The sequence below is a fragment of the Acipenser ruthenus genome, chromosome 19 (genome assembly GCF_902713425.1).
Source record: "Acipenser ruthenus chromosome 19, fAciRut3.2 maternal haplotype, whole genome shotgun sequence".
NCBI classification, from domain to species: Eukaryota; Metazoa; Chordata; class Actinopteri; order Acipenseriformes; family Acipenseridae; genus Acipenser; species Acipenser ruthenus.
This window is the reverse complement of record NC_081207.1, coordinates 21177179-21205070: the sequence shown is the minus strand read 5'-3', so window position 1 is coordinate 21205070 and position 27892 is coordinate 21177179. Positions and strand designations below refer to the sequence as shown.

Here is a 27892-nt window from a genome sequence, read left to right as displayed (position 1 = left end):
TTGGAATATGTTTTGCTATAAATTGCATATTTATTATTGTTCCATGGAAAGTAAAAGAACTAGGACATGGGTAAAACAGATTTTCATGTTTTAATTCTGAAACATTTTTATTAGACATGGAAGTTAGTTACCACACTGGCATGCTGTTCAATCATTCGGTATTTACGGTTTTTGAAAAAAAAAAAAAAATATATATATATATATATATATATATATATATTATTATTATTTCACTTCCTGAATATGTACACTGCTCTCCACGTGTGTTTTATAAAAGTTTAGCATTTTATTTGTTTTAATGTGGATTTGCACTGCACCTCACGGATGGCTATTAAATTGATATACATAAGGCAGCAATCGAGCATTGTAAACACCGATATAAAAAAAAAAACAAAAAAAAAAAAAAAACGCATGCATTAAGTTGTATTACAGAGATTCACGTTTAAATGGTCTCGGTGACTGTGGTTAAGTGGTGTTTTTTTTTTTTTTTTTTTAAATATGCTATATAGAATTTAATAATTTAAAAAATCAATTTTTATATAATTGATATGATTTTCACAGATCCACAATAAGGGTCTAAATGGGACGGAGTGAACAGACGTAAGCGTCGGTTATTTTGAAGGGGTGGTTACCTGTGCAGGTGTGTAATTCGAAACCTCAAGGGTGTAACGTTGTGCCTGGAAGTTCAGATGTCAGAGCTGGGAATAGGTGTCGAGATGGAAGAAACCAGTCTGCAAACTCAAGTGAAACCTTCATTAATCAAGGGGTTTGTCATCAGAACTTTGATTGACTTTTTTGGTACATCGTCAGAAAAACCTTTTATTATCCGGATTTTACAAAGATTATAAAACTCTTGGAAATTATGCATTAAAGAGAAGACCGCTGCTGCATTGTCTTATTTTTGCATTGTTTCCTTTCTACACGTTTTAAACCTACAGGATTGGTACGTGAATTCAGTGAGTTTTAACAATGACATTTTGTTATGTGTTGGGATTTTGTGTTGTTTTTTTGGGGGGTGGGGGGTTGTTGAACATCATTTCGGAATCTGTTCACGTCTTTTAATTTAAGACTTAAAAAAAAAAAAAGGGATGTCCGTTTAGTTTGAATTTGCTTGGTTATGTAATAACATTTATGTTCACCATAAATTAGAATAAGTACATCAACCTCAACAATAGTAGTAATATTAATACTATATAATAACATTTAAATTATTATGGTATAGATTAATAAACCCTTTCGGCGAACGACTACATGTACATAGTAACTGTATGAAGCTAGTCTTCAACAGTCCAATGTCTGGTTAACAATGCCTGTAACCTACTTAACTGATTTTTTTTTTTTTATTTGATTTATTTTTTCAGGCAAAAGTTTGCAGTACAAACAAAGTTCAATGTGCTCGAAATTCGGTCTATAGTATGCATTACAGCGTTAAAATAAAATTTTAAAAAGTCGAATAAATTGTGCCATTGTGTGTATACTGTTGATATGGACCTCCTCATATGGCACATACGGTGTCTGGCATGGTTCTCGATACAGCCATTATTGGCCGCATCTCCTTTTTTGTCATTAGTTTCAGTCGCAGTGGCCAAGAGGCAGATTTGCCAGAATTTTAGAGAGCTGCACAAAAATGAGTGATACACTGATGTAATAAACACTGATACAATTACCGATGTGCTAAATACTGTTATATTGGAGGTAGTAATAAATCCCATTAACAATATTATGACAATGCAACAAAGACTGGTTTATAACAAGCATACACTTCAGCAGTGGAGCAATAAACAAACTAATGTTGCATGTTTCTAAAATTGTTCCCCGAAAGCAACATATGACAGTACAGTATAGGGTTAAGACAAATAAAAAGGTGTGATGTGTATGTAATGATAAACATGGTATTGTCAACTTCTGCTTGTTTTGAGATTAAATAAGAGGTGTTTGTGTTGTTTAGTTAATACACCATGATTTCAGGTTTAATGTTTACAAAATAAATAGGTCCTGAGCTAGTAGGAGTTGGTACAGAGGAGGCATAACCTACCTATATTACAGATAATCATTTTTTTTGTGCTTGTATTTTGAGGTGTGACAGAAGCACTGACAGGCCCGTACAATTATACCTGGAAGCATTTAGCAGAGTGACTTTTCATTGGCAAATCATAAAAATGTGATTACCTTTCAGTTTGTATTTGAAAATGCTGCTGTCTTATACATCATATTCTTTAATATATTTCACTTAAATACATACCAATTTGTATCTGTCCAAAAACATTTTACATGTATAACATTGGTCAAGTTAGCTTAAAGGGTTCTGCCATATAAATATCTACAAAAGGAGCCAAGTTATATATAAAAAGTGTTCGCCCTGGAAAGATGTAATAATGTAAAACAACCTTATTACAGGTGTTTGTTCTTGTTGAATGTGACATGCTAAGTTTAAATGGTTTGTGGTCAGAATGTGATGAAATGATCACAGGTTGTCAATCACACTATAATCTCTGGGCTGTAGAGAGACTTGGAGTTCTACTGTTTTAAGTTGGTATACAGCTGTAATCTATGATTTTTTTCAATTCAGTTTCATCCTGGTGTTGTGCAGTAAAACCCTTGCAGTGCCACATTGTTGTATCCTCTGGACATGTCCATGATACAGACCACGTGTGTCTTCACAGTTCTATCACAGTCAAGTTCTATTACAGGTGTTAAAAATGTTACAGAGCACACATTTCACTTACATTTTACTTCATGTTTACAAATGAATCAAATACTGTACTTCTGTGGTTGCTTTATTATTTTAGTTTAAACATCTGGTAGGATTATATTTGGCTACTGAGTGAGCTCAGAGCACATTCTGGGCTGGCAGATGCTGTCATTTTCACTTTTCTATAGCCTATGTCAGTTGATGATAGCACACAAGCTGCTTTTTACTCAATGCAAGGTGGGCTTTGGGGAGTCTCAGCAGATGAAAGAAATTCTCGGCAAATTCAGCTACAAAACCAATGAACAGCATTGCACCATTTGCACTAAGTGAAACTACAAATGTAACGAGGAATGCAAACTTAGTAAAAGTAATAAGTTTAAAAAAATAAAAAATAGCATAAAGTCAGGCTTGCTGTGGCTTATATATTCGACATAAGAGTGCTAAATGTTGGAATTGGTTGGCACAGACCAAGCAAGGAGGAAACAGTGATGCAAAAAAACCAAAAACAAACAAACAATACTAATACCTTCCTTCTGCTCCCAGACGAAAAGCTGAAGGATGATGAACGCAACGCTGTATGCAGGCAGGAAGAGAAGTCGGCCTGTAAGAGGGTGAGTACAGATTTTTTGCTCATAGAAACTAATGAGAGACAACATGAAGGCTATCATGGAAGTGCTTGTCCACGCATATCTAGAGAACCGATTGTGATCAAACTTGGCCTTGTCTTCCCACACCAAGATGTCATAGTAGTATAGAGCAGTGGCAGGGGATGTGTGTTCATAACATCCTTAATGTGTATGTACCACTATTATACCTGAAGACTTATAGGTATGAGAGGTTAGCCTAGAAAATAGAAGTTTTAGAGGGGGCTTAATTGATTTTTAAATTGAATTTTTTATGCTAAAATGCGTCAACAAAGTCAACCCTATAGGACACATTTGGAAGTTGAGTGGACACATTAGGAGGGTAGTAAAAAGTTTAAATATAAACTGTAACGCATTGTAACATGTGTGCATATTATCACCCATAACTATTACACACAATAATACTGCTTTTAAAAATATTAAAGTAAAATAAAAATCAATGACAAATGTTTTGAATAGAAGTCTTTATCAGTGTCTTCAAAATTTTAGAATGGTTGGAGATTCACTATTGGCACCCACCCACCAATCCTAATGTGATCATTAAGAGACTATTCACATCCATACTATTTTGTGCTTATCTGTACGTATGATCTGTAAACTCTGTGCTATGTGTTGTATGAAAAGTACAGCTAAAGCCAAAAGTTTTGCATCACCTAGAATTTTAGGATTAAGACATTGAGACACAACTACAAAGCGGTATTTAATTATATATGTTAACGTACCATTATTGAGCAGGTTTCATTCGACTTTATGAAGCAAAATTAGTTCATTCTATAGGATGATGCAAAACATTTGTCCAGAGCTGTATTTGTTAATGGTTGACTACCCCCAACCAGCAGTAAGCCGTTGCCTGTAGATAGAGTGAAGATGAACCCTTCAAAGAGACACAGGGACCGGCTAAACACCGAACTGGAGCGCCTGGCCTCACTGCTGCCTTTCCCAGAGCACATCACCAACAAACTGGACAAACTCTCCATCATGAGGCTTGCTGTCAGCTTCCTGCGAGCCAAGACCTTCTTTGGCAGTAAGACCACCTACCTTCCCTGTTTAAATACACTTCTGTGTTACTGCACTTTTTATTTAAAGTCATAAAACCAGCCACAGCAGTTAAATATTCTAAGGTTGCTAAAAACAGGATTGGTGTTGGTAAAACACTGTGGTTGCCTGCAATATACAGACGTGCTCAAATTTCTTGGTACCCTTACAGCTCATTGAAATAATGCTTAATTCCTCCTGAAAAGTGATGAAATTAAAAGCTATTTTATCATGTATACTTGCATGCCTTTGGTATGTCATAGAATAAAGCAAAGAAGCTGTGAAAAGAGATGAATTATTGCTTATTCTACAAAGATATTCTAAAATGGCCTGGACACATTTGTTGGTACCCCTTAGAAAAGATAATAAATTATTGGATTATAGTGATATTTCAAACTAATTAGTTTCTTTAATTAGTATCACACATGTCTCCAATCTTGTAATCAGTCATTCAGCCTATTTAAATGGAGAAAAGTAGTCACTGTGCTGTTTGGTATCATTGTGTGCACCACACTGAACATGGACCAGAGAAAGCAAAGGAGAGAGTTGTCTGAGGAGATCAGAAAGAAAATAATAGACAAGCATGGTAAAGGTAAAGGCTACAAGACCATCTCCAAGCAGCTTGATGTTCCTGTGATAACAGTTGCAAATATTATGAAGAAGTTTAAGGTCCATGAAACTGTAGCCAACCTCCCTGGGCGCGGCTGCAAGAGGAAAATCGACCCCAGATTGAACAGAAGGATAGTGTGAATGGTAGAAAAAGAACCAAGGATAACTGCCAAAGAGATACAAGCTGAACTCCAAGGTGAAGGTACGTCAGTTTCTGATCGCACCATCCGTCGCTTTTTGAGCGAAAGTGGGCTCCATGGAAGAAGACCCGGGAGGACTCCACTTTTGAAAGAAAAACATAAAAAAGCCAGACTGGAATTTGCTAAAATGCATATTGACAAGCCACAATCCTTCTGGGAGAATGTCCTTTGGACAGATGAGTCAAAACTGGAGCTTTTTGGCAAGTCACATCAGCTGTATGTTCACAGACGAAAAAATGAAGCTTTCAAAGAAAAGAACACCATACCTACAGTGAAACATGGAGGAGGCTCGGTTATGTTTTGGGGCTGCTTTGCTGCGCCTGGCACAGGGTGCCTTGAATCTGTGCAGGGCACTATGAAATCTCAAGACTATCAAGGCATTCTAGAGAGAAACGTACTGCCCAGTGTCAGAAAGCTCTGTCTCAGTCGCAGGTCATGGGTCCTCCAACAGGATAATGACCCAAAACACACAGCTAAAAGCACCCAAGAATGGATAAGAACAAAACATTGGACTATTCTGACGTGGCCTTCTATGAGTCCTGATCTGAATCCTATCGAACATCTATGGAAAGAGCTGAAACTTGCAGTCTGGAGAAGGCACCCATCAAACCTGAGACAGCTGGAGCAGTTTGCTCAGGAAGAGTGGGCCAAACTACCTGTTAACAGGTGCAGAAGTCTCATTGAGAGCTACAGAAAACGTTTGATTGCAGTGATTGCCTCTAAAGGTTGTGCAACAAAATATTAGGTTAGCGGTCCCATCATTTTTGTCCATGCCATTTTCATTTGTTTTATTATTTACAATATTATGTTGAATAAAAAATCAAAAGCAAAGTCTGATTTCTATTAAATATGGAATAAACAATGGTGGATGCCAATTACTTTTGTCAGTTTCAAGTTATTTCAGAGAAAATTGTGCATTCTTCGTTTTTTGTGGAGGGGTACCAACAAATTTGAGCACGTCTGTATAAACAGTTTGCAAGCCACTCAGCACATCCTGTTTTGAGCCCCTGTCTGCATTTCTAACCTGCATTTAGACTAAACTACTTGCAGAGAGTGGCTTTGGAAGCATAGCTATAGATTTCTCTGTCTCATGCCACCAAGCGACCTAGTAAGTGTACATCCCTCCCCCAGCACTAACCCACTAACCCCTGTCACTACCCCAGGCCATCACGACCAGATCTCGCACAGTCCCTCTCGCGGGGGTTGGTGTAGACGAGCAGGTTGAGTGCTCACGCTCTCAGAAAGCAGAAATTCTAGTTGAGCTGTACAGCCGAGCTGGGTACCTCTTGCACCGGCAAAAGGGCGGGGCTTAGAGTTTCAAACAAGATCTTAATCGGTGGTGAATTATCTCTGCCTTCCAGAGGGCGTTGTGCTGCCAGGAGATGTTTGCACGCACATCTGCCTTGTAAAAAGACACAGGGGTGGAGTTCATTCTTGTACAACACACTTAAGCAGCCTGGGCTGACTTTCTATATTACAAAAACAGTGTAATAGGTTTTGTAATGATAACATTATACAGTACAATAGAGACTGAGCGATTGCTGAAGTGCATGTGCAGGGATGTATGGAGGAGCATTTTTATACAACATACAGGGAACGGCATATCCAGTTGTGTTGAAACTTCCGAAGGATATTTTTATGGGGGGGTTTATTGTAATGGTTTGTCGCAGGTTGAATTATTCTAGCTAGGTGTTTGTTAATTTGGTTAGGTTGGTTTAGATTGTTAATAAGTGGATCTTGTTAGAAATTGCCCCTTAGCCCAGGGCTGTTGGACTCGGGTTTTCACACAGGTGCTGTTGTGAAGCTTTGTTTAGACTGGACTGAAATATTGTTTAATGCAGCTGATTTCTCACCTTTCACAGTCATACAAGTGGTAAGGTTATCTGAGTTCTAGATGGCAAGGTAGAGAATATCTCTCTCTGTGTGTGTGTGTGTGTGTGTGTGTGTGTTTGTGTGTGTGTGTGTGTTTTAGTGATTATTTTGACACAGAGTAAAATGTGTGCATCAAGCATATTAGCTCTGTAAAGTAACATATCTACCCTCCAACCTTTTTACAAAGATTATAATATTGTTATATAAGTGAGGAATGTAGAAACATTTAGAAAAATAAATAGATTTTTTAGATATTCAGATTGATACTGTGAGAACTATAAATATACTTTCATATTCTAGTGTGACTACTGGAGAGAACTTGCCGCTACAGGAGGCTGTGTGGTCCAGTGGTTAAAGAAAAGGGCTTGCAACCAGGCGGTCCCCGGTTCAAATCCCACCTCAGCCACTGACTCATTGTGCGACCCTGAGCAAGTTACTTAACCTCCTTGTGCTCCGTCTTTCGGGTGAGATGTAGTTGTAAGTGACGCTGCAGCTGATGCATAGTTCACACACCCTAGTCTCTGTAAGTCACCTTGGATAAAGGCGTCTGCTAAATAAACAAATAATAATAATACTGATATTTGTTGTGATTTATTTTCAAGGTATGTGCTTGCATCTATTTTCGTAGCACATATTAATTTTACAAGTGTCTGTCTATAGATATCACAGTGGGATTAAAGGGTCTGCGAGAATGTGATATGTGAGTGACTGAGTAGATACTGTAGGGAGAACAAGAGAGACAAAGGGGGGAGAAGATTGTGATTGAATCTGCAGAGCGAGAAAAGCCTGTCTGGGCTTCACCTAAACTGTGCCCCCATGATTCGAAATGCCAACTTGCTATTTTCAGAAAATACCTCGTCATGACTACCAGGAAAAGACGTGTCTCTTAGAAATCAACAAGAGGATGGTGTTTCAAGAGAAAAGGGTGTTCAGTTTTTAATTGGCAGTGGACATGGCATGGTCTTCGTGCAGAACGGATCCTGGAATTGAAACCCTGATGACAGTAACGATTTCCATTGTCTGTTACCTCCTACAGAAGAGATCTTCTGCTTTTCCGTTTCTTAGCCTAGAGGAGCAGATCTGAAAAGGCTTTAAATTCAATATGATAGCAGTTGCCATGGTGCTGGCTATAAACATTTCTCCCTGTACAGACTCATAACCACTGTCTCATGTTTGAACATTTTAAATCTAATTTGCAGGTTTATTTACCTCATCAGTGTTTTGCGTTCCTTCCTTAGCGCTTTTTTCTAAAGCTAAACGTCCTATATGAATGTTCAGTTTGGTAGTGTCCTGCAATGCAGCTTCTTGATTGGTGGATAAAAATCCTGAGGTTTCTAATCCATATATTAAACTACTCTAACTGTGGATTGCACTGCATGCAGAGTGGTCCGTTCCAGTTCAGATCTAAGTCTAAACGTGGAAAGGGGTGCATTTATCAATGAAAAATAAAACAATATGCTTTTGTTCCCTGTTATTATAAAAATTAAACAAAAATACAATCCCTTGCTTTTCCTTATCATTGTCTTATCAGAAAGAAAGACACGACATGGATTTTCATCTTTACAATTCTTTTAAAGAAATGTTTTTGAAGTTCATTGTACTGGAACAAGAAATACTTGAGTGATGAAAATCTTTTGAAGCTCTCTTGTAAGCTTGCAGGCAGTTGCGTGACAGATGTGACCTCCGGGTCAGTCAGTATGCTTTCATAAATTGAGCAACCTGTAAATCAGTTTACCTGTCAGACTGTGCGTCTAGCGGGCGAGCTTGGGCAGAATGGATGGGTGGAGTCTATATGGTTTTATGTAGTCTGAGGATTGCAGGGTGGGGTTTGTGACCTAGAGGTGGCTTTGGCATTGTTCCATATGTCTCCTGGTAAAGAGCATTCAGGTGTAAGGATATCCGCTGCAGATTCCTTTAATCCTTTTCAAAAGAAACAAAGCCCTAACAAGTTTAAGAACTAGAAAACACAAATCATGTATGATTTCCATTACACGAGAGTAGATGTTAAAACTTCATACTGATTTGAACTCGGCTCTCGCCAAGATAAGCACCAACTAAGACGTAGCTTTACAGTAAACTAATGTGATCCATATGTGTCTCCATCCATTTACGTTTCCTTCCATATGATGATGTAGATATCCTTCTGTCTGGTGTTAATGGCTGAAGTGTAATGCTGGCTCCAGGGATCAGCTTATTTTGCCTCCCTGGCGCATCAGCACACACAACTTAGCTTTCATAACAGAAGAGCCTTAATATTTAAAAATAAGCACAAAAGAAAAGTTACACTAACTAGGGCCCTATACTAGTAATGATTGGTTTTCATTCTTCACAAACTGAGGTAAACTCTTCCAAAAAAAAAAAAAGGGCAGTTTTTAAGTAAAAAATCAAACTCATTATGTAAAATAAAATTAGGAAAAGAAGCTTACATAAAAATGGTTCAGATCATTTTACAGCTGGGGTCTGTGTCCCGCAGCTATGGGACAAAGCATCCGATCCCCCCTGAAGCCCACCTGTAATCCACAGACACTCCAGCTGAAACATCAGGGTACCTGATCCATAATAAACTGAAATAGGAATCAGCACTGGTTCATCTATAAGGGCAACTTTTCCCTTGAGGGCAAGAGAACAGGCTGGCACTAGACTCTCTGTCATCATTCACACACTCATTCCCTCCCTTGCGTGCCCTTCTTTCAGAATGTAAGAACCCGCAAGTTTATTTAATGCAAAATAAGTCACTTGGCCCAAGCACACCCATCGGAAGAGAACAGGTATTTGGAATGCAGCCAGTGGTAGTTGTTTTCTTTTTGAGATTATATATATATATATATATATATATATATATATATATATATATATATATATATATATATATATATATAACCTCCAAAATTATTGGCACCCTTGATAAAGATGAGCAAAAAAGGCTGTATAAAATAAACAACACAGGTAATGAGCTATATTTTATGCTCAACTATATGGGAAAACCATATTATTTTATTCTAATACAATTACTCAGAGAAAAAGTTTTTTTATTAACAAGTAATAAAACATTTTCTCAAAAAGATAGGTGTCAGAAATCAAACAAAATTAAATCTGCATTAACATTCTGCTTCTTTAAGTTCATCTCAGTCGTAAGGAACTGTTTTGTGGCCTTCCATGGCTTCCTGTTTCACTGGGGTATAAAAATGAGGTAACATGCATATGAAATCCATTTGTCATCCATCACCATGGGGAAAGGCAAAGAACTCACAAATTAAAAGAGACAAATGGTTGTTGACCTTCATGAATCAGGCAATGGGTACAAAACAATAGCTAAAAAACTAAATATACCATTAGGGCAATAATTAAGAAGTTCAAAACCACTGGAACAGTGGTAAACTTGCCTGGTAGAGGACGCAAGTGTATCTTGCCACCACGCGGCCACCAAGGGCCACAGTTGGAGAATTACAGAGGTTGCATCTTGGGGTCACCAAGTCTCCAAATCTACAATAAGACGCCACCTCCATGCCAATAGGCTATTTGGGAGGGTTGCCAGAAAAAAATGCCTTTATTGAGAACAACCAACAAACGTAAGTGCCTGGAGTTTGCTAAACGGCATTGGCAATTCGATAGGAACCGGGTGCTATGGTCAGATGAGACGAAAATAGAGCTCTTTGACCACGCAACTTTTTACACGTAGAAATTTAAAGCCTGTTTCAAAGCTCTTTTCAAAATGTCAGCTCTAGTGCACCTGGGTTTGAGATCTGTCCTCTAAATCACTGCAGGAAGTGCTAAAAAAAAAATAAAAAAACATAACAAGTGCTCTGGCTTTTCTGTTCCGTACCACATCATGGATCATTATCGCTGTGTTACCTGTTTGACAATGTGGGCAATAATCCTTAAACTATCAGTGCACTGGAGGAGACATTTTGAAAAGAGCTTTGAAACAGACTTTAAAGTTATACGTGTAAAAAGTTGTCAGGATGTTAACAATGAAAAGAAAAATCAAAGATACGTTATTTAAACCCTGCTACTTACTCTTTAACAACAGCCGTTTCTATTGTTTTGCATCTCCTAAAATTGTACATGCTCAAATGAATCAATAGCTGTAATATAGAACTATTATTATTATTATTATTATTTATTTCTTAGCAGACGCCCTTATCCAGGGCGACTTACAATTGTTACAAGATATCACATTATTTTTACATACAATTACATTATTTTTTTACACATTATTATTATTATTATTTTTTTTACATACAATTACCCATTTATACAGTTGGGTTTTTACTGGAGCAATCTAGGTAAAGTACCTTGCTCAAGGGTACAGCAACAGTGTCCCCAACCAGGGATTGAACCCACGACCCTATGGTCAAGAGTCCAGAGCCCTAACCACTACACACTGCTGCCCCAACTTAATACAGAACTACTGTATTAAGTTAGTGGGTGGGTGCTTTGTTATAAAAAAAAAAAACTGAACCCATGTCTGTTTCATTCCATTCCCTTTATATAAACAAAACAAAAAATCAATGATCAATCCAACAAGGCATTCACAAGTCAAACTAACATCAAACATACGTAGATAAAAGCAAATCATTGTGTGCATACAACTGGTGCCCACAAGTCTTGGTTCTTGTAGTACACAGCAGTCAGGGCTGCTGTCAGAAGATGCCGCCCTGAGAGCGCACCTCAGTCCTGATTTGATCACCTAGTGTTGACCCTTTATTAAGCTGCCAGTTTTGCCGCATTGGTTTTGTAATTTGCAGTACGTGTCATTTGATGAATTACATTAAAGGTTTCTTTCCTTTTGCTATTTTGTTTATTTGAAACTTGAGGTTTTAAAACTTAGACAAGCATCTACTGTATATGACAAAATAAATCTAGCTGTGTTTCTTATCAGCAATCATGTGGAATTATACTGTTTTTGTTTAGAAATCTCTATCTTTTCATCTACAGTATATTTATCCTACAATCTCTGTAGCCATTTATCAGCCTCTCTAAAGTCACGTATCTACCTTCCAACCTTATTACAAATACCATCCACCAGCCACCTGCCTCACTACTGGCACAATGGTGCTTTCCTCCTTCACATACTCTGTCTTGTAACATGGCTGAGGACTCTCCATAGACATCACCACTGCTATGCATGTTTCCAGAAGGCAGTTTTGTGCTTGCAAATTTGACATCAGCCTAGTTTACAATACCTTACATTTTGTTTCAAACCTAATATGATGTTCGTAATTGTTATGTAGTTATGAAGATAATACAAATAGTATAAAACAAATTAAATAAGAAATAAACAACAATTTTGCATTGGTTATGTTCCCAACTTTGCAGTTTAGTTTCTACAGCCTTGACAAGGTGCAGTAGTAAGCTGATTTACAAGGAAGCTATAGGGTTAGTTTGCTTCTAGCACATTTCAAAGACAGCGATAGGGTTACCACCTGTGCCATTCACAGTTTGGATGTAAGCTCTCTTGATATTAACAATCCTAAAGGAAAGTGTTTGGGAAAGAATTTAAGCATGAGATCAATTGATTCAGTGAAAGGTGCAAGGGTATGCTTTTCTACAGTGTGTTTGGATCTAATCTGATATATTGTTGGCATGTAGTATCTGCAAGCTTACTGAATGGTTGGTGTGTCTCTTGTTTTCATTGAAGTTGGAATGAACAAGTAAAGTTAGATTGTTAATGACTAGCATTTTCAAACCCAATTGTACAGGTTTATAATATTGTATAAACATTAAGTACAGTATGGATTACTGGGTTGAAAAGGCACAGACACTTCATCTGTCATGAAGCCATTGTAAAGTGTAGTTTCAAACCCAGATTATCTCAGTTGTCATGTGGCTGAAAGAACAGCTCCATTAGGTAGAGCTAGCTGTGGTATCTTGTCTTGCATAAATTCTATTTTGGTTTGCATTTCGTTTTTGCTCCCTGTGTCTCCTGATTTCTAAACTGTAAGCCCCTGTTTAGTGCTGCTTGTCTATGGTTTAGGATTGCTACTTGCCCTCTGTAGGGAAGTCTGAAAATCCAAATTTGTCCCTGTGTCCACGCTGGACAGTTAATAGTCTTTCTTTTTAGTGGCTGTTAGTCAGTGCTATATGCCATTTATATTGTGTTTCTTCTGATTAAATGTATTGCCACCACTTATTTGTGTAGCTTTAATAATGCTTCTGACATATTTTGTATACTGTGCATTTTAAATTACGTGTACACAGTACTGTCATGCAAAAAGCAACACGGTCACCAGAATGTATTAAATGTAATGTAATAATGGTGTGATAACCAGACATCTGGAAATCATTTTCTTACTTTCTGTGATGCACATATGATTTCATCTGGAGTCCTAATATCTGCTGCACAGCAGATACATTGAAAACCGAATAAAGAAAAAGAAAACTATGAAGATGTCTTGTTATTTTGACTAAGATTCCAATTAGCAAGACAGAATGGTCCAATGTGTGCACCGCCTGAGATTAAGGGGTTTAACCATGAAAAATGTTATTGCCCTGGTCAGCCCTCAGACTCAAGACCACTAGAACTTTCTTTAACACAAATGTTCAACATTTCTGTGGGTTTTACCCTTTCAAAAGGTGTCTTCCCTTTGTGTAAACATAGATCTACCCTGTCTCTTATCTTCTCAGACTCTTTGCAGAAAAAATGCCAGGTTCCTGCCCTCCCCCTACCACTGACAGTCAGCCAAGAAAGTATAAGTCAAGAGGGGGTGCCCTCGCCTGGTTTCGTGGTGCCGGAGGGAGACCTGCTTCTCCAGGTAAATGAGAAGGAGAGGATTTTGACCTAATTTAACATGTACAGTTTTTTTAAAAAAATAAGGTTGAAAGGAGAAAGCATGCATTCCTTACCAGTTGTAAGATTAGGTACCTTAAGGGTAATGGAATCATATGATTTTAGTATTTAAGAAAATCTTAAAAGTCATAATGCTTACGAGGAATTAAGAACTAGGAAAATGTCTCTGTTCCTTAAACAATGACTATGGCTTTGTACAACTATCTTCTCAATGTTCTGAGGATGTACTGAGAAACCTGTTGGTCCATCAAATGGTTTGTATTCAAATTCATACAAATGAATTAGTTTTTGTTTTCAGCTTATTGCTTATGTAAAACTGGAAGAAATAAAGTAGATAACTATTTAGGCTAATGCCTCCGTCTGTGTTACAAGTCTATAGCTTGAACGAATAAATGTATATCTTCTGATTCTGAATATGCATCTTTTTTAATGTGTTTATTGTTCAGTTGTATGTATTCTTGATCATCATTTATTACTGTTTCAGTGTTCATGAATATTCAGCATGTTTAATAAAGTCACCAGCCTATTTGACTTCTGGGCAGTCTCTGAGAGAGCCTGAGCAAGGTGATATTTCTGTAAATAAGCCAATATATAAATACACTGTGGGCATGCATGGGTGATTTCTTTCCCACTGTAAAAGGGATTTTTGTTAACAATCTTCCATTGCAACTCACTGTTAAAATGACACCTTGCTCAGGTTTGCTCAGAGGCTGAATTGAAAATGTTGCTCTATGAGATAAAGCATCTTGTCATGTAAATATTTTCATGTAAATCTTGGCTTGTATAGTAAAATCAGTTAAGTACAGAGAAGAGACAGGCCATTAACTTAAAATGTTAGCCTCCTCAGTCCCTGTCCTATAAAGAAATATATATAATTCCCAAAGACAAATAACTTAATTAGTTATGAAGATCTTAGACATGTGTGTTGTCCTGTAGCATTCAGGTGAGTTCAGTTTACCAGCTGTCACTCATCATCACCAACAAGCTGAACCTTCTGTGAGAAAGCTACAGTACAGTGCAAACTGGATCTCCCTGATTCTGGATTTTCACTTCTACATTGTTTATATGTAATTAATGCATTGCAATATATTTTTCTTTCCCTCTTGTCTCACCCTCTGTTTCCCATACTCTCTTGTCCACTCTGCCCCACCTCCAGGCAGTGAATGGTTTTGTGCTGGTTGTGACGGGAGAAGGGACTATCTTCTACACCTCACACACCATTCAGGACCACCTCGGCTTCCACCAGGTAACCATCCCTTTGTGCTCCTATGCAGTTTCATAGCTTGTGTAGCGAGCATCGTTGTGTGAGGCATTGCCGTTCTGGATTCTGGTCAGTGAGATGAGGTTAAAACCTCTATAACCACGAATGCAGACAAGCCTCTTTGGCATAGCAGTTAAGACTCCCTGTTACACTTGAATGGGGATAAGGCAGTGATCAGTGACTGAATAGACTGAATCTCAGAACACATTAAAGGTCGAATCATTGTTCAACAATGTGCTCAAAGTTCTGCACTGGTTCAACAGCTGGCTTATTCCTTGAGATGTATGTATAAGTGATGTGTCTTCACTTCCTCTCATCTCAGCATTATCCACAAATCCATTTGTCATCACGTTCATTGCCTATGATACGTAAAGTCTCTTTGTTTTTTTGTTTTTTGGTTTTTTTTACAGTATGGGGATAGGAGGGGGGCTGCTCTCTTAAAAATGGCCAGTTGCTGAGGGCTGTTATTCTCTTGGAGCCTGTGTCTGTCTTTCTGGCTGTCTGATTATCTTGTTGTCTGTCCCCTCCTGCTTTCAGAGTGATGTGATCAATCAGAGTGTCGATGAGCTGATCCACACAGAGGACAGAGAGGAGTTCAACAGGCAGCTGCACTGGGCACTCGATCCACCCAAGAAAGCAGGTACAGTTCAGCTTTCTGACTACACAAAAATATCCATAGAACTTGATTGCAGATAAACAGAATAAATAATGCAACTGCAGTAAGTGTTGCTCTTTTAAAAAGATATACCCATAATCCTGATCAATTTAAATCATTTGTGTGTGTTTAGCCAACTCTGCTCATCAATTACTGGGAAAACAACTTGACAACAAAAAAACAGAAGCACAAAAGAAAACTTACTAATAAGATCAGGGCCTTTTCCATCAATGCTCATCCAGTTCCTAGTAGCTAATTTTCTCAGAACTTTGTCTGCTTGGTTCTTAAAGAGTAAGTTGCAGGGTTCCGAGAATCCCCAGGTGTTGCTACAACTGTTTAAGTAACGTACCTGTCATTTTTCTTTTCATTGTTAACATTATGACAATCTTTTACGCTTATAACTTTAAAATCGGTTTCAAAGCTCTTTTCAAAATAGCCGCTCTAGTGCACTGGGGTTTGAGATCTGCCCTCTAAATCACAGCAGGAAGAATGATTAAAAAAATTAAAACAAAGCATCTAAAAAAACATAAAAAAAAACACCAAGAGCTCTGCCATGGATAGTTGTTTTACTTGTGTTACTTGTTTGACAATGTGAGAATAATCCTTATACTATCAATGCACTAGAGTGGACATTTTGAAAAGAGCTTTGAAACATACATTAAAGTTCTAAGTGTAAAAAGTTGTCAGGATGTTAACAATAAAAATAAAAATTACAGGTACGTTATTTAAACAGTTGTAGCAACACGTGGGGACGTGTAACGCTATATTTTTCGGAACCCCGCTACTTACTCTTTAAAGGATCCCATTGATTGAGCATTGGTAAAATGGCTTAGTAACCAATTCCATACACTGACCACTATGTGTAAAAGTACCTCCTTCTCTCTGTCTGTCTCCACATCATTTCTATATTGAAATATCAACTAATGTATTCTTCTGCTTGCTGTGTAACCACTAACCTTTCAGCCCGTAGTACTGCATTTGTTCTATGTGATATTTCTTACTGATGTATTTTTTATGTCCACTAAGGGGATTGGTCATTGGTCACTTTCTAGTGCACCAGCTGTACTTGTCTCTGTAGAGCTCACGGGAGTACTTGCAAACTTGTTTTAAAAAGCCTCTAGGATGTGATGATTCAAAGAGAAAATAATTTACATAATGAAACAAAAAGAACAATTCAGTAGTTAAAATAGCTGTGGTCTTTCATACTCATGCCAAGTGACTCTTTAACCCTTTCAGTCCTTATCGTTAGAAATCACATTGGAACCTCACTGTCCTAGTCTCAGGTAGGGTAGAAATATGTGAAAACAAAAAAATAATAATAATTCAAGACTGAAAGGGTGAATATCTGCCATTGTTTTTATAGATAATTATAATTTTGTTAATCAGTCAAGATTCAGATGTTTAGGGGTTTGAAATATCAACACTTTTAGGGCTTTTGACCTCTGAGCTGATTTTATATTCAGGGAATCAAAGCCACAGCTCTCCAAGTTTCAGTCATCATAAATATTTCAACAAGTTGGTTCACAAGCAGTTTTACAGGAAATACCAGTTGGCACTGGTACAGTTACACAATACATACATTAGTGCTGGGACAACTGTAGGATTATTTGAACCAACATTGCTTGAAATCTTTTTGGGGGCAAAAAAGATAGACCATGTTCATACAGAGTTTGTATCAAAAACCTAATGCATTAGATTATGAAGAAACCAATTCAGAAATTATTTCAGGTCTTGCGATAATAAAATAAACAAAACTGTACACAAGATTCCAGCAGCCGGATGAATGAGACACAAGAGATTGTTCTTTCTCACATTGTGTTTTTTAATTAAAGAACATAAACCTGCCTGCGGAATGCATTTCCTGGAATTCTGAGAATTTCAAGTCTGGCGCATTTTGGGTGCAAATTGCAGGTTGTTTTTTTTTTTTTTTTGCAAGTAATAATTAAACACATACACTGACGCTTGCAGTCAGTATAAATCTATTCTGCTTAAATAAATAAATAAATAAATAAATAAATAAATAAATAAATCATACCGAGGCAACTCCCACATACACAGATGTTCGCAGTCCTATAACCCTATGATATATGTATTAAATGATGATGGGTCTTATAGTTTGAGATGAACTAGGAAAGGCAATGTATCTGTTGCACTAAAGGATTTTAATAATAATAAGAGTTACCACCATGGGATTTGAAGTGGCAGCTTTCAAATAAGTCACTCAATCCAAGTCTAGTTAAAAAAAAAAAAATAGGAAGTTGTGGTTTAGTGGTAACTTTTATAATTTAGCCCATTTTGTAGGTACCTCATCTTTATGGCTGATCTCTTTATTGTAATGTGTCTATTTTTGTACATATAAAATGTTTTTAGTCAGGTATTCTGCAGCAGTTTGGGGGTTAAAGTGACTTGTTTCTGGAATGTGAACGATATTCCGGGTGAATGACAGGTCCTTTTTTCCGAATGAGTTTGTGTTTCTCTTTGATTGAAGGTTTGCGATCACCTCTCCCTGAGCCCTGGGGCTGAGTTATATAAACTGGAGAGAGCATGCAGGGCTAGTCTCTTCAGAGCAGGTTTCTGTCATGAAGTTTTGACAAGGCAGGTACTATATAATAAAGACTTCTGCCACACTAGATGACAAAAAAAAAATTAGACAATGGTTTTGCCACCACAATACAAACAAAAGCCTGATCTATGGCCCTGGTACACTATTTTGATTTAATAATTCACTCAGCACTCACATATCCGACCCTATCAAATTTTGACTTCAGTGACGGTTAAATGCGTATGACGCATATCTGATTATTTAATTTTGGCCTGTTCCAACCCTTGTCCGTTTTTCAGTGAACACAAAGATACAATATCAAAAATACGTAGCTAAAAGGACTGTTTTAAAATAAGATGTACTGTAGTTGGTTTTGTTGCAACAGAAGTATTTGAAAATATCACTTGCCAAAAGAGATGACACGTGGACTGTAATACAGTACATACTTTAAAATCCAGTACGTATTGTAGCAGTATGTAAAATTCTCCATTAATGACCCAACAACAAAATGAAATCAAAATGTTACCCATACACAGAACTGCGTAAAACGTAAAAGGATGCAATTTAGCAAAAGATTTATGAAAAACGACAACACATTTTCCAGAATTAAAACAGTACCCAAAGTCAGTGTTCAAAATTGCACAATATAGTGCTTGATAAGGCCCTAACATCACAGTTCACTTGCTAATGAAAATGCACAACTAAAGATCACAGATTAAAAAAAAATCATCACAGTATCTAAAACTGTTTAATGATTAACCGTTTAACATTACCCTAGCTTGTCTCATTCGGTTTGTTTTTGCTGCATTTTTGTCAGGTGAAACTGGAGGAAGCGCTCTGCAACTGCACAACTAAAGACAGACTGATTTACACATGCAAGAAAAAATTAATAATTAAAACAACGTGGGCTGTGACGGGATAATCAAGTAAACTGTAACATTGAAGAGATGGGCTTTGTAATTTGTTACATATATATATAATGGGGATTGATTTTATTCTTAATACAAGGACGGTAAAATGTGACTGACGTGTATCTGAGTGTCGTGTATCCGAGTGCTTAGTGTATTACTGACACTGTACGGTGGCATTGTGCCAAGAGTTGTATGTTTTGAAAAAGTCGTACTGGGTAATGCAGAAGAATACCACAGAGAAATAAACTATAGTCCTTCTGCTAATAATACAAAATCCAAGCATACATTAATACAAGAATACACCCATGAGGAATGGCATTGCATACCTTCTCTCGGCACCACAAGTTATATTGTCATTCTTTTTCTTATGTGGCGAGAAACATGCTAGGAGTGCCAATTTCACATGGGTCTTTAGATAAGATCTATTCTTTAATAAATACTGCTACCCTGCTACACATACTGTAACCCTTTAAGAGGTCAATTCAAGGCTATAATACAGACTCTTGGTCTTCCTTTCTTGTCTAACCCAAGGTTTGTGGGTTATGCACCACACATTATTGGTATTTTGTCAACATGCCCACAACTTCTTAAAGTGGCTAAACAGAGATGTTGACGTCCTGACGCCAACCCCTCCAACCACTGGTTATATTTTATCTTTCACCTGTATCATCTTATTCATCCAGATCTATTTGTATCCTATAAAATCAGTCCTTGTAACAAATACTAAGGGATCTGGTTTGACAACTTTGTAACTCAAGGTTGTGGCAAATTTCTATTAGATTGACTGTCTGCTGTTTGCGAGACTGGGTTGGATATCATTAATAATACAGCAGTTAGAGTCTACAATCTTAGTTGTCCCTAAAATCTACAGGTTGGACAAACTCAAGATAGCGTGATGTTCTCCAGGTTCAATCACAGTCGGAAGCTGTGAGGGGGTGTGGCAGGAGGAGTCACATGACCGCCCTTCAAGGAAGGATTGTTTAATTTATTGTTACTGCTCCAAGGCTTTTTTGTGGTCACACACCTTGTATGAGTGTGATAAATCCAAATTCAGCACTGGCACGTTAGCTCAGGGCTTGCAGAGAAAGGAAAGGAAAAACATTTTGAGAGTTGTTTTCAGCTCCTGGAAATAGTAAGCCTGTGGGGTGCATCTCTATTTTCAAAAATTGAATTTTACAAAAATAAATAAACACAAATAAAAGCTTACTGTACAGTTTTTGGCAGGGTTCATATCATGTATTTATCATCATGTACTTATCAACATCTGACTGACAAACATGATATATGGGCTTCAGGTATGGCTCACGCTGGGTCATCCCTAACAGAATAAAAAAGGGACCTATGGATTAGGGAGCAACATTTTGTATGCTATACTAAAGGGGCTAGGCTCCATGTGCGGAGCAAACAGATCACTATACTGAGTCAGCTTATTATGACAGAGCCAAGTGGTGCCAGAAATGATTCACTTACAGTAATTCAAGTAATTATGACTGTACAGTATATTGTGTATTAAAGCTTACCTCAACCTTCGCTTGCAAGTTTCATAACAAAATTCCATACAAAATAGATTTGGTACATACAGTTATTTCATATGTATATACAATGAACTGAGTGTAATGAATTCCATGAAATATCCTTCATACAAAGAAGGCACTGCACACATTAAAGTGAATGTCGATAGCAAAATATTTCTATAATCTTGCCTGTTCTGCACTTCTATTTGCAGGTACTGTATGAAAGAAACACAAGTTATAGCAACACTTATCATTAAGTTAAAGAAAGTTCTCATTTTGCTTGCCTTTTTTCTTAGGAAGTCTGCTTCTGTTTCACTTCCTCAATCTTTTCACCTCTACATTGTCTTTGGGGTCAAGCCACTAGTTGACAGTGACATTAAAGGGGTGGTGAAATGACAGTGGAAGGGCAACACTACCTGATAGCATAACTTGCAAACAGACACTTCTTTAACCAAGTGTCTAACCAGATTGTGTTGTTAAATGAAAACATTTGTTTGTGTTATAAGTTGCACATTTAATTTAATTATTAGCTAAATATCTTTACAGTCTCTTTACCAGTTGCTTCCTCAGCATGCATTGTATAATGTAGTAAGCCCCTGCTGGGCTATAGCTCTCTATCCCTCCCTTCTCATGTGTGCCCCCTTGTGGCTTGTGTGTTGCAGGAGGAGAGGGGTACACCAGTGACCCAGCATTGCTGTACCAGCCCACCCAGCTGCCCCCAGAGAACTCGCCCTTCCTTGACAGGAGTTTCGTCTGCCGAATGCGCTGCCTGCTTGACTCCAGCTCCGGCTTCTTGGTGAGTCATTTTGTCATCATCATTGTAAATTCCACTTGTGGCAACAGCAGTGTAAGTCTATATAAACTCAGAGTTAGCTACACTGTCTTTAGCTAAAAAAGATGTATCCAAACAGCTCTGCTACCTAAGGAGACAGGCACCCCAACATTGTATTTGTAGTCAACCAGCTAAGCTATCCATATCTGTTTGAACATTTGTAAATTCCAAGTATATACATCTATTAGTCTACAAGTTTTACACTTAATTGTTACCACAGGTAATTTTATTCATAATATATATATTTTTTTAATGTCCATATGAAAGAGCCCTCTAGGCTGCATCCCAGTATTTAAGCCACTGAGATATTTGAATGTGCAGTATTATTATTTTTGTCTCATTTTAACAAGAAAAGCCAAATGATGGACCTGCAAGTATCCAGTGCTCATTACACTTCCCTGCTGCCTCCAAGCAAACCCAACCCACAGGAGCCAGTCCCTGACTGAACAATTCAAACTTGTTCCCTCAAAGTCTAGTGACATAAATGCTAATAACTAAACTTGTTGGTATGTCATGTGGATCACTAAATTCTCCATAAGTAGTGAGAAGGGGATCCCTTCAGTGCAAGTTGAACCATATTGGTTGGTGTACTTTATCTTTTTTATTGATCTTTTAAGTTTATGCAGGACTGTTTGCTGTCTTTCCCATCAGACCCTGCACTGTAATGGGAAGCTGAAGTTCCTCAACAGTATGAACAGGAAGTCCCAGAGTGTGGACAAGGCCCCGTCCCAGCTGGCCCTCTTTGCCATCGCAGTTCCGGTCCAGCCACCTGCCATCATGGAGATCCGGACCAGGAGCCTGGCCTTCCGCAGCAAACACCAGCTGGACTTCTCTCCCATTAGCATTGATGCAAAGTAAGTGCTGTGGACTGGTTCATAGACCAGTAGTGTCACATTGTCCAGTCTTAGAAGTCTAAGCATGGCAACCACAGAGCTTTTCAGACCCAATAACTTCCACTCATTAATATTATTTGTTTTTTGGACACACTGCATTTATTCTTGCACCACTGAGCTATGCAAAGCAACCAAACTGACTCCTAACACTTTAACTGCTGTGCTATTCAAATTCAATGCAGCCTGATGAGAAAATTCCAAAATTTTTGAACAGTAGGCCATTCAGCCCATCAGTGCTTGTCTGGTTCCTAGTATTTAACTGATTCCAGAACTTTGTCATGTCAGTTCTTAAACAATCCCAGTTTTTTGCATCATCATCAACGTGTCTTGGTCATCCATTCCATCTTAAATCAAGACTCCCCTAACCCTTTATTGTTCGAAACTAAATAGGTTAATTTCCATCATCCTATCTTCAGAACTCCTTTAGCACTGGGAATAGTGTAGTCTCACTGGACTTGCACAAAGGCCACAGTGTCCTTCTTTTCTGTAGTGCAGGGACCAGGACCTGTCTCCTTAGGTAGCAGAGCTGTTTGGATCCATCTTTTTTAACTGAAGACAGAGTAGCTAACTCTGAGTTTATATAGACTTGCACTGCTGTTGCCACAAGTGGGGTTTACAATGATGATGACAAAATGACTCACCAAGAAGCCGGAGCTGGAGTCAAGCAGGCAGCGCATTTGGCAGACGAAGCTCCTGTCAAGGAAGGGCGAGTTCTCTGGGGGCAGCTGGGTGGGCTGGTACAGCATCGCTGGGTCACTGGTGTACTCCTCTCCTCCTGCAGCACAAAAGCCACAAGGGGGCACACATGAGAAGGGAGGGATAGAGAGCTATAGCCCAGCAGGAGCTTACTACATTATACAATGCATGCTGAGGAAGCAACTGGTAAAGGGATTTTAAAGTTATTTTAGCTGACAAAATAAGCCACTACATTGCAGCTGAATGATCTAATCCCTGAGGTACTCACATTTGTTTTTCAGGGGGAAACTGCTCCTTGGCTGGACAGAGACTGAGCTGAAGGCTCATTCTGGATATCATTTCATACACTTTGAGGACATTTTGTACTGCGCTGAGAACCACTTGAAGAGTGAGTTTGGGGGTGTGGAATTGAATGGTTTATTATGGGGGGGGGGGGGGGAATCTGTAGATGTTAATCTAAAAATGTCCCCTGGTGTCCTGTCAATTGATAACTCAATCCAGAAACCTCCTGCACAATCTGTGTGTTGGCTATAGTAGTTTCAACAGGGTCTGTGTGCAGTATTGCATGATTTGTGATCCAGGCCGTGGTGATTTTGCAGTTTACTATACTTTTTCCGTACTGGTTTTGATCGTGGTCAACTATGTTTTTTTTTTTTTTAAACACTGCTTTTATCATAATTTTAATAGGCTTTTATCAAGCTTCACTACTACACTTTGCTTTGCTGATACCAGTTTATGGTGGTACCACTTTTAAAAGTCGTTGTGGGAATGGGATATTAGAGTTCCTGCATACCCTTCTTCTCTTCTCACAGGCACTGAATCCCGCTCTGTGCTGTATTTGCTGTTTATTTCTCAAGTACTAATAATCAGAATGAAAAACAACAGGCGCCCCTTGCAGCTGCCCCAGTTTGTTGGGAAGTGATCCCTATAAGAATGTCTGGCACAGAACTGACAGGAAATGATCCTGTTGACAGGGTCCAAAAATATATTTCCGGTTACTAGCAACCTTCTCTATGTGTCTGTGGTGGGAGTGGGTGGGATTTCCTTGGTTGATTGAACAGATAGAGACAACAATAGCCCAGGGTACCAACATAGTTACTGTGGCATCCTCACATGGGATTCTCTGCTTAACCCCATAAGGACGAATGATATTGTACAAAAACACACCTCTGACAATTTCTAGACTGCTACAATCAACTCATTCTAAATGCTAAACTCACACAAGACACATATAAGACCCATACCAGGTGTGGGCTAATCAGACTCACTATAGAAGATTCCCAACATGTGTAACTTCCCCAAATTTGGCAACAGCATTACCCATACCTAACATATGACAGCCTCTCAACAGACAATATATTGAAATATTTCTCATGGTAGAATTAAGAAAACACTGCTAAAATCTATTAACATCCTGTCATTGTAATTATCAATTTTATTTTTAACTAACATAGCAGTTATGTATGAATAATATCTACTGGACCAGTACGTGCATATGTAATACACAAATTTCTGGTCCATAAGAAAAAACCCTTCAACATATAGTTGGTCCTCACACTGGAAAGGGTTTGGAGCCACTGCATTTTGTTAATGGGCACACCTTCAACTGTTTTCATCAGCCACGCCTAGTATAGGGTTGTTAGCACCCTGACATCTGTTTCCCAGATATCTAGTCTAGTCCAGCAGAGTATCCCTTAACTCACAGCTTTTTCCTTCCTGTCAGTAGTCAGTTAAGGGGGGTAAATAATTGAACTCTCAAGGGCAGTGGTCCTGTTGGAACACTGTGTGTGTGTAGTGTGGGCGTAGAGTTGCTGTGATTGCTATATAATCTTCCACAGCAGCTCCTGTAAGTACTGCATGTGCTGATCAGGCACCTGGGTTGGTTTTTATTTCGTATTTTTTAACATTGTGTTTTACAGTGATGAAGACAGGGGATAGTGGGGTGACAGTTTTCCGTCTTCTCACAAAGAAGCATACGTGGATCTGGATCACTGCTATCGCCAGAGTGACTTATAAAGATGACAAACCCGACTGCATCATTGTGACTCAGCGGCCACTGACGTGAGTGTAATATCACAACTTCAACACTGGACTTTGTTATAATACATAATACATAACTGTGTTCTAATTACAACCCTGTAATTGAAGAGGATTGATAAGCATTTAAAAACCTTGTTGTTTATGAGAAATTCCAATCTGGTTTGATGAAGTGCCATAGCACAGGGTCACCACTGAACTAGCAAAATCCCAGGTCCTCAGACCTTTACCAAATCACCTGCTTTCCAAAATTACAAGACGTCAAATTGTGTTATTGCAGGGGTTTTGGCTATTCTTTCATACTGACGGCAGTGGAACATTCCAGTAAAATAGTGTACTGACCTGGCTGTGTGTGTTCTATTAACGGTATTAGAGTATTAAATCATTTTGAAATCATTTTTAATGTTATTGTTGTTAGGAAGTTGATGTTAGGAAGTTGCAGTCTTCCAATGTAGAGGATTTATTATTCTAGAATGGTCCGATCCCTAGCCTTGTGACGTAGTCTTCGTTCAGAGCTATGATTAGTTGCAGTTCTAGTTCAGAGTTCAGTTGTGTGTAAGCAGCTGGTGTTACATGAAAGAATCCAGGAAGACCAGACAGTCTTTCTGGGGACCAATGAAGCCAGTCAGTATAATCAGGATATGTATTTCCAAAGAAAGGGAACCTGCACAGAGAAGTTGTATGTCTGGGGTTTATATGTGCTCTCCAAAATTATAGCCAACTGTTATCAATTTAAATGTAAATAAAGCTTGTTTGCTTTATAGAACAATGAATCCATTTCTATCTGTCATTGAAAATCCCCTCCAATCAATAAGAACCTCTAAAATGTTAATGTACAGTAACAATATTGTATTTACACTAGGTGAATGTGCAGTTTCTTCCATCCATTGGTTCCTTTTGTGATAGGTAATAATTCCAGTTGCTTCTCCCCACAGAGATGCTGAAGGAGAGGAGCACCTCCTGAAGAGAGCCAAGCATGACAAGTTCTTGCTGGACAAGCAGTCCCTGCTGTACAACAGTAGTAATCTCCTGAGCCCGCATGCCAGCAGGTGTCACCAGCAGGTGGAGAGAGAGGGACGCACTGCAGAGAGGCACTACAACCCTAGCAGCATCCTGGCAGCGTCTCTTCATCAGGACCAAGCTTCCTATACCTACTGTCCCCCCAAGGAGTCTGCATCTTTCCTCTCCCCTTCCACCACCCCCTCCTCTTCCCCAGGCCTGCAGACCAAGAAAGCAACCTGGCCAGCGGTCCCTGCAGATGTGAGCATCTGGGAGATGCTGTGGCAGTACGGGTTGAGTCAAGAGGACCTGGAGCTCATCCAAATGGATGAGACTATAGCTAGGATGGGTGAGGAGGGACTTTCTGGAGGGATCCTCAACGCTGTCGCTCAGGTCTCCCCTGGATCATCCTCAACCAGCTTGAGCTTCATCCCCTCCACTCCATCCAGTTCCTCAGGAAGCGACAATGAGACCAGAACCCTTTCTAGCTCCCCAGATTCACCCTCTCTCGGCTGGGAGTGGATGCAGGAAAGATCTTCCACAGCCAGTTGCTACACAGTAGCACAGGAGAACAAATCAGGAACCCTGTGGCCGTCTTTTACGCTTGCCAGTGGGCTTCCTGTTCCAGTGCCTGACACAGCTATGACAAGTCGACAAATGCCAGGAGGGCAAATGAGCAGCTCGTTGCCACCACCTCCCACATCAAACTCTAACCATTCTGCTTTACTTACCATGCTCCTAGCGCAAATCCCAACACAGCATAAAATCCAGACCACTCTGTCTAGCCCTCTGCCATCCAATGGAGCTGGTACCAGGTGCACTCCCTTCATGGATTTGTCAAACACTTGGCCAGAACAGGGTCCTCTTCCTATGACCAGCTCCTCCTTGCTAAAGCACAGCTGGCCTTTGACTCCCCCTGAGGATCCCCAGAACATCAACATGGCGCACCCCGGAGAGTTCCTACCACATGGCGTCACAAATGTCTACGGCCCCGATCACAACCAGAGCCTACTTTGCACCGGACTCTCCTGTGCCAGTGTCCAGTGAAGTAAAATAAAACAGACTAAATATAAGCACAAACCTTTTTCTAGGACTTTTCAGTCTCCACTCCTCCTCCTCTCTCTGACTCTGATTCTTCATGCCTTTGCTCCACTGTTCACGAATTAGCCCTTGTCTCCAAAGGCAAAACTATTAACTATTGCATGAAAGGACCTTGAGATTATAATAGACAAAATTTCCAGTTCTAGTCATTACTGTACAAAAAATACATTGCACTCAAGAAAGAAGAAAAAGGTGATTGCAGTGTTTTATAAGGACAAGTCAGAGTGAAGTACTTTGAGGTAGGAAATCCTGGCTTTGAATCCAGCTCAGCTGTCGACTTTCAGCATGACAGGAGAAAATTCTGGTTTTAGTCCAACACTGGTAATATAATATATATATATATATATATATATATATATATATATATATATATATATATATATATATATATTCTTGAATGTAAGCTATGAAATTTTTATCTTTAAAACATGGTGTCAAGATTATGTCTTTGCAGTTAGAAGAATAACTTTTTTTATTGTCTTTGTGTTAAAGCAATTTGATTTTAATTCTGTATAAAAACTTTGTCTACTTTATTCTTAAATTGTGGATTATTTCTTTCTAAAGGTATCATTTAAACCCTTGTAAATTCCTAATAAACTGTTGTATTTC

At 38.7% G+C, this 27892-nt stretch overlaps 1 protein-coding gene across 4 annotated transcripts; it reads left to right on the top strand.

Moving 5' to 3' along the window:
- Nucleotides 1-251: 251 nt before the first annotated feature.
- LOC117424347 (aryl hydrocarbon receptor-like) lies at nt 252-27892 on the top strand. Of its 4 annotated transcripts, none has more exons than XM_034040594.3 (11): nt 252-943; nt 3236-3303; nt 4176-4360; nt 13680-13807; nt 14999-15088; nt 15641-15743; nt 21388-21521; nt 22209-22411; nt 23428-23534; nt 25066-25207; nt 26119-27892. In XM_034040594.3, the coding sequence occupies exons 2-11, from the start codon at nt 3251-3253 to the stop codon at nt 27227-27229; spliced, it is 2256 nt and encodes a 751-aa protein (XP_033896485.2). In that variant the 5' UTR covers nt 252-943; nt 3236-3250; the 3' UTR covers nt 27230-27892. The 4 variants fall into 4 exon arrangements, with proteins under 4 accessions (XP_033896485.2, XP_033896483.2, XP_033896486.2 ...); XM_034040592.3 differs by having other exon boundaries at nt 4173-4360; XM_034040595.3 differs by having other exon boundaries at nt 252-956.